The sequence below is a fragment of the Pholis gunnellus genome (genome assembly GCF_910591455.1).
Source record: "Pholis gunnellus genome assembly, chromosome: 11".
NCBI lineage: Eukaryota > Metazoa > Chordata > Actinopteri > Perciformes > Pholidae > Pholis > Pholis gunnellus.
In genome coordinates, this window is record NC_136538.1 from 2,038,872 (window position 1) to 2,055,223 (window position 16,352).

The following is a 16,352-nucleotide window of genomic DNA, read 5'->3' on the forward strand; positions in this document are numbered from 1 at the left end:
CAGTCACCTTTATTATGAAAACAAGAGAACATTGTATTTTATATATGCAATTATTTACGGAGATGACACAGCAATTCGCAAATAGACCCTATAATGGCAGTAGATACGCCAAAACGAATGTAGAATAAATAATTCAAACAGGTTTTTTTCCCCCTCGACACATCTCACCCAAGAATCGCAGACAGGCCCATCCCATTTCATACAGTCTGGTAGTACAATATTTATTTTTCAGTTCAAGTGTTACATGTTGAGCAACAAACGTACAGTTGTCTTCAGCAACGAATGTAATGCAGAGATAAAGAGTTAAGACGAGTCCAATGACACATTGAACATTACAGAACTGGCAAATTGTGTGTGTGTGTGTGTATATATATATATATATACACATACATCCAAGTCTGTTGCACTTTAGATGCAGTGAGACACTGCTGTGCGGAGGTTGGTGAGCACAAAAAACACCTTCAAATGGGGACAGACTGAGTGAGACGCATGCCGACACAAACCGCAACGTAAATCACAGAAAGGAAAAGAGAAAAGAGAAACGGACACACACACACACACACACACACACACACACACACACACACACACACACACACACACACACACACACACACACACACACACACACACACACACACACACACACACACACACACACACACACACACACACACACACACACGGTGTAGTCGGGGGCCGGGTTGAATGATGGCCTATCTGTAGAGTTAGCCATCGATAAACTGGACAGTATGACAAGAAGGATGCTTTATTTGTTTTTGGTAGTGCGGCTATACTATGTACAGTACAAATGCGGGCAACTTCATCTTGTTCTCACGGGGACGTATGAGCCACGTCGTCCCCCTGTCCTGTGTACTTTGTGGCAGGTGGAGTTTGGAGGGGGGTGGTTTCATCTCTCAGCAGCATCCTCCTGTCGAGGGCTTGACAGTGGTGCCAGGGGTCAGCTTCACGTTGGACTTCTCCCCTCCTCCGGCCGTGGCCCCGGGGCCCATCCTCTTCTTGATCTCAGCGGCCATGGTCATGAAGGCCTGCTCCACGTTGGTGGCGTTCTTGGCGCTGGTTTCCAAAAATGGGATGCCCAGAGAGTCTGCAAACTCCTGGACACAATGGAGGAGGACAAGACAATGGCATTTTAGGCTGTGAGGTTCTTTACTTAATTTTTTGATTTCAAAATTGTTGTAGTAAAAAGCTAAATACTGCGAAATGGTGGAAAAAATTATATTCTAAAATATGTCCGTGGCCACTTTGGCTTCAGTTAAGAAGATATGGAGACCATCAAATACTGACATAACAGACGCCAGAAAAGTGTTGTTCAGATCTGCTTTTGCTAGGAACAACACACTTGAATATAGCATTTATTTATTCAATTTTTATATTTAAGCAAATACATTAGTAGTTTAAGTAGTATAAGTGTTTGTATTTACTAGTTATGTTAAATATTACCAGATGGTGATTTTCTGTTTATTTCTTGTACAAATAATGCAGATCTATATATTCATTGTTACTGAGGGGGGCTATTTAAAAACTTATTTTTGACCAAAAAACTTCTTACGTTAAAAAATTTAAATAAAATCTTAGTTGGATTGTAAAATTGCAAAATCAAAAGAAACATGCCAATTATAAATAATTAACAGATTAAATTAGTTCTTAAAAATAAAACCAATGTTTCGAATAAATTATAAATTTATGAAATTAAATAAAATAATCACTTTCAATGTTCTATTTACATTAAAGATCACTTTGAATGATTTTGAACTAATGATGTAGTAGATAAGCAAAGATTTAAAAATCTGGGTGGTACACATTTGGTTATGGGATGTACTGCTAAAAAAACAAATCTTTTTCACGTTTGCTATATTATGGAGCGATGTAAGTACGACTTGGCTGTGACTCTGGGTCATACCTCGGCATGGGATCAGCCTATTTGAGTCTCTCACTTTAACAGGGAAGTTATCTTTTAACTATCTACTTTGTGTCATACTAATTTATTGAGACGGACTCGCTTACCAGCAGAACAAAAACAGTCTGAAGCATGAAAATGTTTATGTACAAAAGCTTGTTTGTGTGGGAGTGAATACCCAGGGGGCCTTACCTTTGCCGTCGTGTAATCCACCACCTTCTTTGTTGTCAGGTCGCACTTGTTCCCAACCAAAAGCTTGTTGACATTTTCACTGGCATAGCGGTCGATCTCCTGTAGCCACTGTTTGACGTTGTTGAAGGACTCCTGAGACACGGGACAGTTTAACATCAGTGCTGAGCTGAATCTGCTACAGGACAACAGCAGCTTCCACAGAGCCAGAGTTAATATTTTTTTGTTTGCAATGCACTTTTTTTCAGTTCAAGGAAGTCAGTTTGAAACCCTGCGAGGACAGACCATGAAATGAGACAAGAATGATGCAGCTTATGAACCTTGAGAGTTACACAAGCGGGGCCTTATCCTTCCATATCTCAAGCTGAACATAAAGAGGACAGTGAGTTGCTTAGAGTTGGTTGTAACTTCTAAAACTCTCACTATCACGTTGTGTGTGTGTGTGTGTGTGTGTGTGTGTGTGTGTGTGTGTGTGTGTGTGTGTGTGTGTGTGTGTGTGTGTGTATATATTAGAGCTGTGAAAAATAACGCGTTATGATTAAATTAAAGGATTAATTCGTTATTTTTTTTTTAACGCATTTAACGTATGCACAGAATGAGCTTCCAATATACCCACAATTGACCGTTCGCCCCCTTAGTTACTGTTGCTACATCGACAAAACTCCCAGGACTGTGAACCCTAAAGCATGGCGAGGACGGGGACCAGCGCTATATCTGTCAGTGTCAGTGATACTTTTTGGAGTAATATCTCCGCGATATTCTCCGGATCAAGGCAAAAGGGACTGCAATATGCAGTGGAAGGATATATCCAAAACATTAAGATCTTGAAGGTGACACAACAATAATCGAAGCAAAAGCATACAGGTCTCAATCCAAACATCTCTAATGCAGTCAGACGTTAGCTGCTATCCAAACAAACTAATGTAACAGACTGTCTCATGTTTGTCCTTTCTGGTGTTGAAGATATGTCCCATCAGCGTTGCCGTAGAGAGGGGGCAATTCCCGCCTCTAGGAAAAGGGACGTAAACGGGAAGACGTTATCGTTTCACCGTAGCACTACCAGCCTAAAGTACCATCTCAACGCGACACATGCGTTGGTCGGTGAGGGGAGTTTAAGTGGAATGCGCCAAACCACCCTCACTGAACAACGTAGTTCCCTCACTAAGTCTGCCTGTGACAAGTTGACGAGCACAGTTGCCAAATGGATTGCAAAAAGCTGTAGACCGATTAATATTGTTGAGGACGAGGGGAAGTTTTGCGAGTGGCAACGGGGGACTCGAGCATCAAAGCACCGCAAAGACGCACAATAATGACAAAAATCGGTAATATGTGATTAATCATGATTAATCCACAGAAACCTCTGATTAATTTGATTAAAATTTGTGTCAGGAATTATTGTGGTAAAGCATCGGTGGAGTTTTGGCAGAGGGGGCCCAGTGGACACAGCGAGCATCGTGAGCTAACACAAGGCTGCCTTTATAGACCATGTTTAGCAAACACTGGGAGACACCTTGTAGTAAAGTCAGACAGGTTTTAGACACTTCACTGCCTTATACCTAAATGCCATCAGATTACATCATGCTTTACAGGTCTTGAAAACATGAATTCCTGGTGTCCAGAAATCTGTCAAGTGCAACGAAACATTTTCATTGGTTGCACCAGTGTGCCTGACATTTACTCGGTCTATCTCCATCTGTCTGTACCGTTATTTTTTTCTCCCCACCTGCATTCTGTGAAGCCCCGCCCCCTACACCCAAGAAAACTAGAAATACTGCCTTGTGGTTGTGTGCCAACCACAAGGCATATTTAGCATATGAATTAATGAGCTACGGATCAAAACGTGTTTTGTGACGTCACACTGACCTTTGACCACCAAATTCTAATCAGTTCATTCTTGAGTCCAGGTGGACGTTTGTGCCAAATTTGAAGATTTTCATGTTTGCGTCCTCTGACTCAAATAGTTCTAGTGTAAAACCTCCATTTAGATGAGCACTCATAAAAGGAGAAATCCATTGAGGAAGAAGGACCCATTTCCCCTCATCCCAGAGCAGAGAGCATTGATTTGAGTAAAGTGAACAGAATATGGTGTAATATTACACTGACCTGGTCTGTGACATCGTACACTACGATGATACCATGAGCACCTCTGTAGTAGCTGGATGTGATTGTACGAAACCTCTCCTGACCCGCCGTATCCCACTGTCAAAGGAAAAAGATGAATACAGTTGATGAAAACTTGACAAAAACGCACTTTTTTATATCTTTAAATGTGAGTGTCAATAGTCAAACAAATTCAAGTATATAGTGCTAATTAACAGTTTAATTCTTTATTTTGTCAACAAATACACTGAAGTATATTTTGACTAAATCCCACACACATTGTCCTTTTGCCACAAATACTCAATAGAGCAATAAACGTGAATTAATCTGCCGCTGAAAATAGTCCTAGACAAATGCACGATTTCCTCTTGTTTGAGTAACTTTAGCTAAAAACTACAGAGATCAACTGTGTCATGATAATTCTGAGCTCTTTTTAAAAATAAAACCATATATTTGAGGGTCATTTTTTAAGACTTATATCTTCAATAAGAACTATTGACCTTGAAAGGGATTTGTTGACAATAAGAGAAGTCTAGACTAATGCCTTTAATGTTGGCAGTCGTACAGATGTCCTGAAAAACTGACTTTATGAGTGAGCCATGGTCACTGAAGGACACTGATATGAAATTGAAGCAGTAGGTTACTTACAATTTGAAGTTTAATGGTCTTTCCATCTAGTTCTATGGTTCGTATTTTGAAGTCCACGCCGATAGTGCTAATGTAACTTTCTGTGTATGTGTCATCCTGCGAAAAGAAACAGTCAGTTAGTTGGCTCACACATCCTGTTCACTTCCTTCCTTCTTCACTACATACACAGCATCAGTCACTACTAGCACCTGTGGGAAGTAGCCACGGTGTTGGCACAGGGAATGTTTAAATTGTATAGAAACTGGAGCATGTTTCACAGTAAATGAATGAGTTACAGGCATGTTAACTGGTATAACTTAGTTTCTTGTTGAGTTAATGAGAAACCCAGTAAAGATATATATTCTATAATGTTGTCCTGCTGAAGACAGCTTTCAACAGTCTGCATGAATTAAAATGGAGTTCATATAAAACACACTGTTTGTATTGTTTGGGGAAACTCACTGCAAATCGGAGAAGAAGGCAAGACTTTCCAACACCAGAGTCACCAATGAGGAGCAGCTTGAATAAATAGTCACTGTCAGGGAAAAGTAAAGAAAAAAATGTAGTTAGGGGAAATCCAGAAATACTGTAGTAGTGTCACTTATTGAGGTGTATGTTGTACATGCTTTGCAGTATAATTTTTCATCCAGCAAAAGATGCTGGGGAACTACGCCTCAAAAATGTCCTTTTTGTTTTTAGTTCAGGTTCATCTGGTTATTTGTCAGTTGGATCCATTTGCACATTCGTTTGTGAAGTTGACGGGTCCGTCGAACTTTCCATCCTACAGTTAAACAACTGAATTTGCTTTTGTCTTTGAAAGAGATGCCAGTGCATGCACATGCAGTGTTGTCTGGTTCCGACTGTCACAGAAATATTTAATACCACTAATGCAACAATTATTTCAAAAAATATTTTTTTGGGGTGTACATTTTCTTGCCCCTGTTTTTTATATGTTAATAAGTGGTTGCCACTGAGGGCAACCAAAGGCCAATAATTGGTTGCCAATGGTAACCCAAAGATTTGCGAGATAATAAAGTGATACATTTATGAGACAAAAACTTGGATATTCCAGATAGTGTAATGTAACTCAATGCAACCTCTGTCGGTGTTGTTAGCTGCTAGCCCTGATATTTAGCCAAGCAGGACTGTGCTGCCCACTGGCAGATCCTGCCGATTTCAACAAGGTTTTGCTGGTCACAATGTCGACATCTACAAAGCTTATAGATAGATAGATATACACACACGCACACACACACACACACACACACACACACACACACACACACACACACACACGGGGAATCTTTAACGGCAAGCCTAGAGGGATAAATCACAAAGCGAACCCGGAGCGCGTTGAATTCACAATGCACAGGTTGAGCGAACCGCAATGCGGACTTGAAGACAGCCTCCACAGGAGGTCCGAGTATGGTTAGTTTCATCAAGGTCTGTGTTCCTCTGGTGTTGAAGGGCTGAAATGGACCAAGTGGGAAAACCCCCTCAGTTTGCTGATTGTTTCAAGATGGTTACTAAGTAAAACTTTCCGACATCTAAACATCAGGTTCACAAAGGTGACTCTACCAAGCTCAGCCCGAGCGGCTGCTTTTTAATGCGTTACCAGTCTAATAGGCTTAATCTTCACCTATTTTAAGATTGGAGTGGAGGTATTTTCAGTCCCTAGAATTGTGTCGTCTACTGTGGGCTGTGACTGACAGATGCTGAGTTTCCATTCTCAAAGAGCATTGTTGAGGCCTAGAACAACATGCATACTTAGGGTAGGGCATTCTACTATTTCATTAAGCCTAGTGACCCACCTTAACACTGTCATGCAACAAGGCGGGTCTAGACAGCCTGCAGCCAACATACAAGCTAAACTTCTTCCTGCATCTCTTGTCATTACACCCAAATAAAATTAGGCAATATAATGATCATCTTTCACTTCCCCAATACACAGAACAATATCTGAGCTCAGCTATGAAACTCTTTATCGACAACCTGCTAGTGTTGAGCCTCTTTGTTTCTTCCTTTTCCTACTGATCCTCTGCAGCACCACACTCCTAAAGCTGAAAACACACTACCACCGCAGCGCCGCGGCACATTTGACGCCCAGCAAGCAACTTTCCGACATCTAAACATCAGGTTCACAAAGGTGACTCTACCAAGCTCTACCAAGCCTTGCACCAATAGAAGCTCTACGGCTTTCTATTGGCTCTAGCTCTGCAGCGTGTCAACAGAAAAATGCAGGACTTTTACGTGCAACAGAATATTTGTACATTGTAATCCAACAACTTTTACAAAATTAAAAAAGGTCAGAGTACTTCTTCCACCTCTGTAATTGCTTTGAATAAAGTGTGGACACCCACTAATTAAACTTAATTTATCAATTTAAGAGCTAATCTGTTGAGCTATGGCTCGCCAGGCAACACATTTCTTTTTGTTGCCGTTATCTTTATGACGGGATTGTGTGTTGTATAGCTCGAATGCAACAACCAGTCCCTATTGGTCTCTCCTCGTCCATCCTTTGACACATACGACATCAAGACGTGAGGAAAGGAAGTCGAGCTGCCACGGGAGCAGAGAAGAAGAGCTGGTACAGGAGCCGAGATGTACAAGCAGGAAGTGAGAGGGAAAATAATAATTCCTACTCTTTTCTTTTAATTTCAAGAACTTCTCTTGCATGTTTTTAGCCGAGGTGTTAAATCTTGAGCAAGGACGTGGACTTCTTGAATTGTAGTAAAGAAGAATGTGCTACCTCCCAGTTTAAGTAGGACACTGTTGTCCTGGTTACAAATACATTCCAGGACATGAAACTTGCTAGTACATCTCAATCACACAAAACAGCATATGTGATATTTGTAATAACCCAAAACCTCCAACAGTTTTATTAATGAGCATATAACTGCCACTTAATCTTGCAATTTTGTCTCCGTGTTACTGTTCTTGTCATTTATTTTCTTTTTTATTTAATTATTCATCATATTCTTAATTTAGTTGCCTTATATACCTCCTATTTATTTGACTTTCTCTAGTTATCTGTACTATTGCTGTCTTTTTGCTTCTGTAAAAAGCAAATTTCCCCTCTGGGAATCAATAAAAGTTATTGTTCTAAATCTGATTGTTTATCTTATTGTAGTAAAAGTAGCAAAGTAGTAAAAGTAAAGCGGAGAGGGTTGTTGACTTATTCATGAGTGAACTGAACATGTTAACAGTGGGCTTTAAGTTATGAAAATGTTGAGAGTGACAGAGCCATAGTCAGGTGTTGGGATGTGTTTTATATATCTGTTTATGAGTTTGAGTGATTTGTTACTGTAACTGACTGGAGATAAATACAATTCATACAATAATGTTAATCAGACCTGCTTTTCTGCAGTGCTGTGTAATTCTTTTTTTTCAGATTATATTTAAAGTTAAATCATGATGAATACACTACGCGTTAACAATGCTTGAAGTTACAAGTTATGATATTCTACTGTGATTGAATGTTTTTACAATTGAATAGCTAAATAAAGACATGTTATTCATATCGATTCATGCTACAATTCATCTCATTCTAACACATAGGCCTGGCCTACACGAAAGGGCACTTTATAAGTTGACTGGATCCAATGTTGTGACAGTGAACGATACAGAAGATAAGGAACTACTCCTAACGCATCCACTTTAACAGAAAAATAAAATAAATGGCCCATGATTGTTTGTTTGTCATTTGAACTGGAAGTGTTGTCTTCAACATACTAATCATTTATCTAAAACATCCTCCCTTTTATTTTGACAGTGACACTCATTAAGTAAGAAGAAGATCATGGCCCTTGCTTAGGAGTATCTAGTCTACACCAAGCAGGTGAATCATTAATACAAGATGGGGAATAGAGATCGAATATCACCATTTAGAGAAATTACAAGATAATTAGGGCAAAAGAGTTTTTAGATCGAAGAGTAGAGTAACAGCTTGTCAAACAAGGAAAAACTGTACTTCAAAAACAATTTCCAATCCACCCATGTCAACATGTATGAATGCAAAACCAAAGACCGATGAAATTGCTCAACGCTGCTGTGTTGAAATCGAGGGCTTGTCCGACAGCATGTGACCTACACATGACTGAGAGGCTGCTTCAGCACTAGACCATATGACTAAAAACCGAGTCATGCCCAGCACCAGGTAATAGCGTATAACCAATGACTGTACCTGGACCGTAAACAGATAAATGCTGCTGCAGTATGTTTCCAGAAAAGAAATAAGTAAGCTATCACAATGACATACGCAGAATGAAGTATAACCATCGACAACGGGGCAGGATATTTAAAAAAAAAAATGTAACGTTAAATTGGGGAACCTTTGTTGTAGAGTCTTTTTTCGTAGATATTAAATTAATGCTGGCTACTTCTAGCTAGCTATTCTAATGTCGCTAATACATGTGTAACGGAAACCAATATTAAGGGCAAAGATAGAAGTTCGCGTTACAGTTAAGTAAGCAACTCAACAAGGCGCCTTTGTCCTGTAACGTTTTTTAAGGTTATACGTTACACCGCGGCGTGAAACGCAGCCAGCGAGACAAAACCAGTCACTTAAGCTACGGCCGCTGGCCCAACAACTGGCTTAAAATGAAATAGCAAATGAGTAATTTGTTATTTGTTACCAATATCTATCGAATGGCAAGTTTTACCGCAAACATTCCACCGATATCACTGGGAAATGGTTAGTGTCTCAGGCAGGTAGGCACAGGTGGACGTTAGGGCAAATGTCAGCTGATGCTAGCCGCTAACTTAGTTTGACTGCTAATTTCAAGTTATTTGTGCTAACTTACTTGGTAGCACAGAGGTCCCCTTAGCTAGCTGGCCAAAATGTAACACAATGATTCTTTAATATGATACTTACTATTCGGGATTCATTGTTGACTCGTTGTATAGCCTATCTCCTCTCGTCAAACGTCTCCTTTTCCCCTGTCTGCAGATAAACAGCGGTGTTCAGATATGTAAACGGAAGCGCTGGCTAGTTTACACTGCTCCCAAAAACCACGACCGGCTAGTTGTTTGTCGGTAAAAATCCAAAATGGCTGCAACTCCAACCAGGAAACACTTAACATTAGCCAGCTGGTTAGCCAAGTCAGGAATAACGCAAAATACGTAGCTTGGTTTAACGGGTCTTTTCAAATCAGACTGTTGACACTGCAAACCTAAAGCAAATAAACAGGTGATATCTGTAGATATCTAGCTAACCTGCCCCCTTATCTCTCTCTCGCTCTCTCTCTCTCTCGGACTGTGTCGTTACCGCAACAGGGAACTGTCAAGCCCTGGGAAGGATTACGTCATTTAGTGAAACGTGGCAAAGAGGAGTCAGTGCCCTGTGTCAAGTTGCATATTACACATAACTTCCGGTGAAATACGACGACGTTTATGCTGTAAAACGAAAACACAAATAATATTTCCGGTCATATCCCACTTGCATTTGACCAGCTTGCGTAGTTTACCATACAGTTCAACTGTACGCTTTGGTTGCCAGTTGATTACATACATGATTGACATTTGTATTGCCCCTTAGGTTCCAACAGTATTTATTAGTGACAATAAAACACATCATCAGAAGTGATCAATATAATGTCATGGTATTGCAAACATGCACTCATGCCAGAAACATCTGTTCTAATTCACCTTTAATTAATCATAGTTGTGACATCACTGGTTTTGTTGTTTTAGGAAGTAGGCGTGAATAGAGGAAGACAGGTAGCTCATGTCAGCACTTGTACACAGTAGGCTACTATTAATGAGTCAATAAAAAAAGAAGGTATTTTTGCATTTTTTCCTCAATGACACATGTAGGGAGTCATTGTACTGCACAACTTTTTGGGGCCTTATGGTATATAGTATATGCTTGACAAACAGTTGGTAACTGTCTGAGACACTGCGGGTCTTCCTCCACAGTTCAACATTATTTTTATTCCATTTTTTAAAGTTCAGTCGCAATTGTTTTAACAAATAAATATATATATTTTTATGATTTATGTAAAATCAACATATTACTTTGTAGTTAAAAGGGCATTACATTTGGTGATGAGCGCAATATGACTTGTTTAAGACTCGAAGTTTAGCATTTGACTTGGTAATTGTCTTGACTTGGAATTTGAGTGCACAGACTTGAGACTGACTTGGGACTTGCAAAACAAGGACTTGGTCCCACCTCTGTCCCTACCCTGCTCCACATCTTCCTGTCTGTGTTGACTTCTAGTTCACCTGGGATCCTGTAATGGATCACTGAGGGTGCACCTTTGACCCGATTTGCTCATATATATGGTAATGGTAATTGTACTGAGTGGGACCAGGAGCGTTTGCCTTCTCAACCGACCTCTACAGGGGTGCGTCGCTAGAAGACACTGAGCGGCTGCTTCATGGCCCACGATCTCCACCTTAGTGCTGTCATACCTCAGGGCTGTGACGTCTGGTTTAATGTGGGCGTTCCGTACCATCTTTCTACACTGACTGCCGCTCTCTCATTCACGACTTCCACTTGAGCAGCACGCTTCTTTTTTCCTCTCTGGGTTGGAATGATCTAATCAGTAAGCTTCGTTATCCCTCTCTTCACATGAACGCCTGTGCACTCTTTCCACACTCCATGAACTGCTCCCATAACATAACATTGATGGCCTTGTCGACATTCTCCATCCCCAACACCAAGATTCCATCTGGAAACATGAGCAGCATGCTTTCACTCATAATTAATAAATGTAATTAATAAAAAAAATGGAATCAATGCCAAAGTCTTTGAAATCGTAAAATAGTCTAACCTGATTGGCCTGTCAGTGCAGCAACCTTTCCAGTTTCCTCTAAATGTCTATACCAGATAGCACACAATATAGAAAACACACAAAACACAATTTAAAACACGCTTCATTTAATGACTAATAGAAATACAGTATAGTGAAAACTTTGAACTTTTGGGGTTTTCTAAAGTCTTTTTTAGTGGATAAGTTTACCCAAATCAGCAAAAACTCAAGCAGATGTATCGAGCCGACAGTGACAGTAATAGCACACAGATTATGGAAGAAATTATACGGTGGATCATTTTTCAATACTGTGGGAACCACAAATGGACTTCCATTCATCCCCATTGTTTTGTAGTGGAAGCAGAAACCTCAGAAACAGTTCTAGCCAGAGGGTGAACAGAGTCTTCAAAAATATTTGTTAACATTAGAACACATAACTTTGGAATGAGTGAAAACGGATCAAAAGGCTGTGTGTTATGTTGGACAGTGACCTGTTAAACCAGCTGATAAGAAAATGTTAGAAAGTCATTAATCCCTGTGAGAAAAATCATGTTCTACAAATTCAGATTACAGTTTAAGTAGCCATATCATTCAGAACAGCACATGCTGTATGACTGTAACCTGCCAACTGATCAGAGATCAGACTAACTGGAGTGTATGCAGGCCAGACACAGCTGTTCATGTCCTCAAATATTGATTGTCTGATTTCACAGGAGTGGGCCATCAAGATAGTTATGCGTTTTTGAAAACGCTATTAGAAAGTGTTGGGATAAATGATACATTAATAAACGTACAATCCAATTTGTCAATTAATAATTCCATGTTCTTATTTTGACTTTAAAGCTACTACGAGGAACTTCCATTTTGTATTGATTTTGGCGGTCCTGTGGACAGAAACGGTTGCGTTTCTGAGCACCAGAATCCCTTTAGAAAACCTCTCATTTTACTGCAGCAGGGTCTGACAGTCTGTCCCACTCAGTCCGGATTCTGGTTCTCCCGTGACTCCCGTCCCTCCAGCGGGCCCAGCAATACGGCCCAGGTCTCCAGCAGCGTGGTGTCGGTGTTGGCTCCAAGTGGGGACCGGAGGAGCAGCAAGGCGAAGCTCTGCTCCTGGCCAGAGAAAGAGCCGCTGCTGCCGGGCGCGGTGCTCGACACTTCATGCCGGAGCTTCCAACTACAGGTCGAAGATGGCAGCGAAGCCAGATCTGGGTCCGTTTACGGTGGGCTGGTCGCTACTGTTTGGAGTCTGAGATAAAGGAGTTTCTGGTGAAGCTGCATGATTTGGCTTGAGTATGCGCTGAAGCATTAAATATAACAGAAAAATATATAGAAAAAACAATCTTCTCTCTGATGGTCTTGTTTACTCATGTAGGTCTTATAGAGGCATCAGGATTAAATTGAGACTGTTTAATAACCAGTTAAAAGTTCCTCACAGTAACTTTAAATGATGAAGTAATGATTCAATCATAAAGATTCATAGTGATATTGCATAAAACAACCCAAGGCACGAAACGTTCCCCTTCGTTGAGGGAGACGGCGCAGGTGCTAATCCAGGCTCTGGTCATCTCCCTCCTGGACTACTGCAACTCTCTACTTGCCAGAGCCCCGGGGTCGGCCATCCGACCTCTGGAGCTTGTCCAGAAAGCTGCAGCTCGCCTGGTGTTCAATCGCCCCAAGTTCTCCCACACAACTTCCCTTCTCTGTTGGATAAAAGCGTCTGCTAAATGCAGTGGCGGGCCGTGCATTTTATACCTGGGCCTTCACTGCTGTCTTACCACCTAATAACCTCATGATGGCGCCACAGCTACGGTTATTTGTTTCTAGGGGTGTAACATCACGTATTCGTATTAAACTTTATGGTACGAGGCTTACAAACCGAACAATACGTTTGAATAATACTAATGCATTTGGAAAATGCAGAAGCTTAAATTGTGGTAAATATAATGTTTTCGGTGGAGACAACGGTCTGTGTGTCTGTTTAGTTTCCGACCCGGAAGCAAAACAAAACACAACTGCTATGCTAAACTAGTTTAGTCAGGAAAACAACACGCACAAACTCACGCTACATTCTCCCCGCAGCGTTCAGGCAGCTGTTCCCTACTGATTCAAACAGGGCTAAGCAATCGCCACACAATCCCCATTTCTCCAGACCATCATTCTTGCTTTGTAAAAGAAAAACAGCTCAAACAGAAGTATCCAGACCCTAAACCCACGAAGGACGGTATATGCTTCGTAATTAACGGACAACGCATATGGTCAAAATCGATGAAATTAACACAATGACAAGAGCGATTTCACAAGAACCAGTCACGTTTATTTACAACAAAGCATGACAAAAACAATCCAGCAACACTGACACTAAAGAGCAAGGGCCATTCAAACAGTATTTACATCAGTGAACATCCATAAACGACACAATAAGCCAAATTAACACACTGCAGATGTAAAGAAAACAAAAGCAGTTTCACTTACCCAATGCTGTTCTATTTAAATACAAAGTCCATTCTCCTGTCTTTGTTCACAAATAGTTCAATAACGCGGCTGTGCAGAACATCCCTGCGTTTCAGTTCCAGCAAGAGGTCCCTTTCGATTGCCATGGATGCCAGTGATGACAGTCGAGCCTCCCCAGTTGCGTTTCTGGAATATGTTTTGATGCGTTTTAGGGCTGAAAATGTCCGCTCGACAGACGCAGTCGATATCGGGATCGTCACCGCCAAACTTGTCAGTGTGTAAAGTTGACGCATGCTCTCCACCAGATCTTTCTGCTGAAGGAAAGCCAGTAGATCAGCAGGGCTTTTTCCTTCAAAGTCAGCCATGGCGTACATGACAGTCAGTTCTGTTTTAAGCCGTGCCAGATCATCAAACAGAGATCCGTGACTCTGCGTTAGGTTGGAGAAGGCCGAATCCGGGAATTTCTTCCGATATGCCTCAAACTGCTGGGGGTCGAGGAGGGAGAGAAACATTAACTTCTCGTGGTCTTTGAACCGATTTCGTACCTGGGCAAGAATGTTGTCCAAGATATCGCTGTGGAGTTTCTGGTACCGTGCACGAATGTTTCCCTGTGCTTGGCCTCTCCGTGCGCTTGGGGCACCTGCTTCACGCACAGTGGACTCAAAAATGTCAGCAAACCGTCCCTTTTCTCTCTCAATAGTGTCACAAAACTCATCCACTCTTTTCAGACAGAACTGTATGTCCAGTTTTCTGTTCTGTAGTACTCCAAACAGCACATCCGAATACTCAAAAATCCCATGGAAAGTGGACAGCAAAAAACAAAACTCAAAGTTCTCCAGGTGGGCTTTGTATCCGTCAGCACAGCGAACAGATTCATCATCGTACTCGCCAAGGTGCTCCAGAATGTGCTGAAAAAGCTCCTGCAGGGCGGCTCTCTTTTCAAAGACCGTGTTGACCAGTCTGGAGCTATATTGCCACCGTGTTGGTGCCACACGAGGAAGACGCCGCTGGCAGATCTCGTCGAGCAGCTGCGTGCGCTTTGGGGACCTGGAAAAATACGCAGCGAGGCCGTTGAGATGTGAAAAAAATATTCTACATTCACTCAGCTTTGAGACCCCTTGAGTCAGCACTAAATTCAGCCGATGGGCATAGCAGTGTATAAATAAAGCCAGAGGAGCCTTCTCTTTAACTTTAGCCTGCACTCCATTAAGTCCAGATGCCATGACCGCTGCGCCATCAAAACACTGAGCCACGACTTTGTCCAGACAATCGTGGTCCTCCAGAAATCGGATGAGAAGAGCAGCAATGTCATCGGCTCTCTTGTTGCCGGTAACATCGTCAAATCTGACAAACCTTTCCTTGACGCCGGTATCTGTCACATAACGGACCATCAGTGCCAGCTGCGCTGTATTACTCACGTCAGTTGTTTCGTCCACCATAATAGCGACAAAAGGCGCTTGATTTATCTCCCGTCTGATCTCCTCTCCCATCACTTCAGCTATCGCACTGATCAGGTCGTTCTGTATTTTGCCTGATGTCCCGGTAAACACTTTGTTCGTGGAAAGGTGGTAGTGCAAGTCTGTGTCGTGCTCGGCCAAACAGGAAAGTAGCTCCACATAGTTGCCCTTATTTGTGGACTCCTTACGTTCGTCGTGTCCCCTGAATGAGAGCTCCTGTTTACCCAAAAAGATGACACAATCTATCAGTCTTTTCAGTATTTGCCTATTCTTCTTAACTTTTTCGTTGTGGAGCTCCGTTTCCCTGCGAACTTGTTTGTTGATCTGGAGATCCATTCGGGTCCCTCCAAACGTTTTCAAGAGCACCGTAGCTTGTACGTGTCCCGCTGTATTTTGGTGTCGTGAAGCGGCCTTGCTCAGGCAGCTCAGGTTACGAAATCCAGCATGGCTCCATACACCGAGACGTTCAGTCGCAAATAAAAGGCATTCCCAGCAATACAATTTGCAACTCTTCTCCGACCCTGTCAGCCAGGAATAACGTCCATAGTTTGTGGACTGAAAATGGCGCACAAATCCTTTTCCTGGCTGGGTCAGGGCTGCTAGCTGTGGGGTTGGCCGGCCGTTTATTACTATGTCCAGTTTGTCCGGAAATGTCCTTCTTGAGAAAGGCGTCCCCAGTAACTCCGCCACTAAATCAGTTTCGCCTCCTCCTTCCGCCATTTCATATTAAAAAAACAATATTACACTTGAACTCTGCCTGCTGCAACCAAAGCTCTGCTAGCAAGCATGTTTCGCGGGCAACATAGTCACGTGCCCGCCCACTGACCAATCACAGCACACTCTGCACCTTGC

At 41.8% G+C, this 16,352-nt stretch overlaps 2 protein-coding genes across 2 annotated transcripts; both read right to left on the bottom strand.

Moving 5' to 3' along the window:
• On the bottom strand, positions 1 to 10,112 carry LOC306702692 (ras-related protein ORAB-1-like). Its single transcript, XM_079168347.1, has 6 exons — positions 9,711 to 10,112; positions 5,300 to 5,372; positions 4,859 to 4,954; positions 4,214 to 4,309; positions 2,114 to 2,245; positions 1 to 1,118 (listed from the first exon to the last, which is right to left on the bottom strand). The coding sequence occupies exons 1-6, from the start codon at positions 9,722 to 9,724 to the stop codon at positions 918 to 920; spliced, it is 612 nt and encodes a 203-aa protein (XP_079024473.1). The 5' UTR covers positions 9,725 to 10,112; the 3' UTR covers positions 1 to 917.
• A 3,963-nt stretch (positions 10,113 to 14,075) lies between these two features.
• Positions 14,076 to 15,836, bottom strand: LOC306703478 (zinc finger MYM-type protein 1-like; the record flags this gene model as incomplete). The annotated part of the gene is made up of 1 exon (XM_079169456.1): positions 14,076 to 15,836. The coding sequence occupies one exon, from the start codon at positions 15,834 to 15,836 to the stop codon at positions 14,076 to 14,078; it is 1,761 nt and encodes a 586-aa protein (XP_079025582.1).
• Between the last annotated feature and the right edge of the window lie 516 nt (positions 15,837 to 16,352).

Excerpts from the sequence above, each read along its gene's own strand:
- LOC306702692 (XM_079168347.1), bottom strand. Across the intron at positions 4,955-5,299 it reads GCCTTCTTCTCCGATTTGCA|GATGACACATACACAGAAAG; the intron begins GTGAGTTTCCCC and ends TTCTTTTCGCAG. Across the intron at positions 1,119-2,113 it reads TGGATTACACGACGGCAAAG|GAGTTTGCAGACTCTCTGGG; the intron begins GTAAGGCCCCCT and ends CATTGTGTCCAG.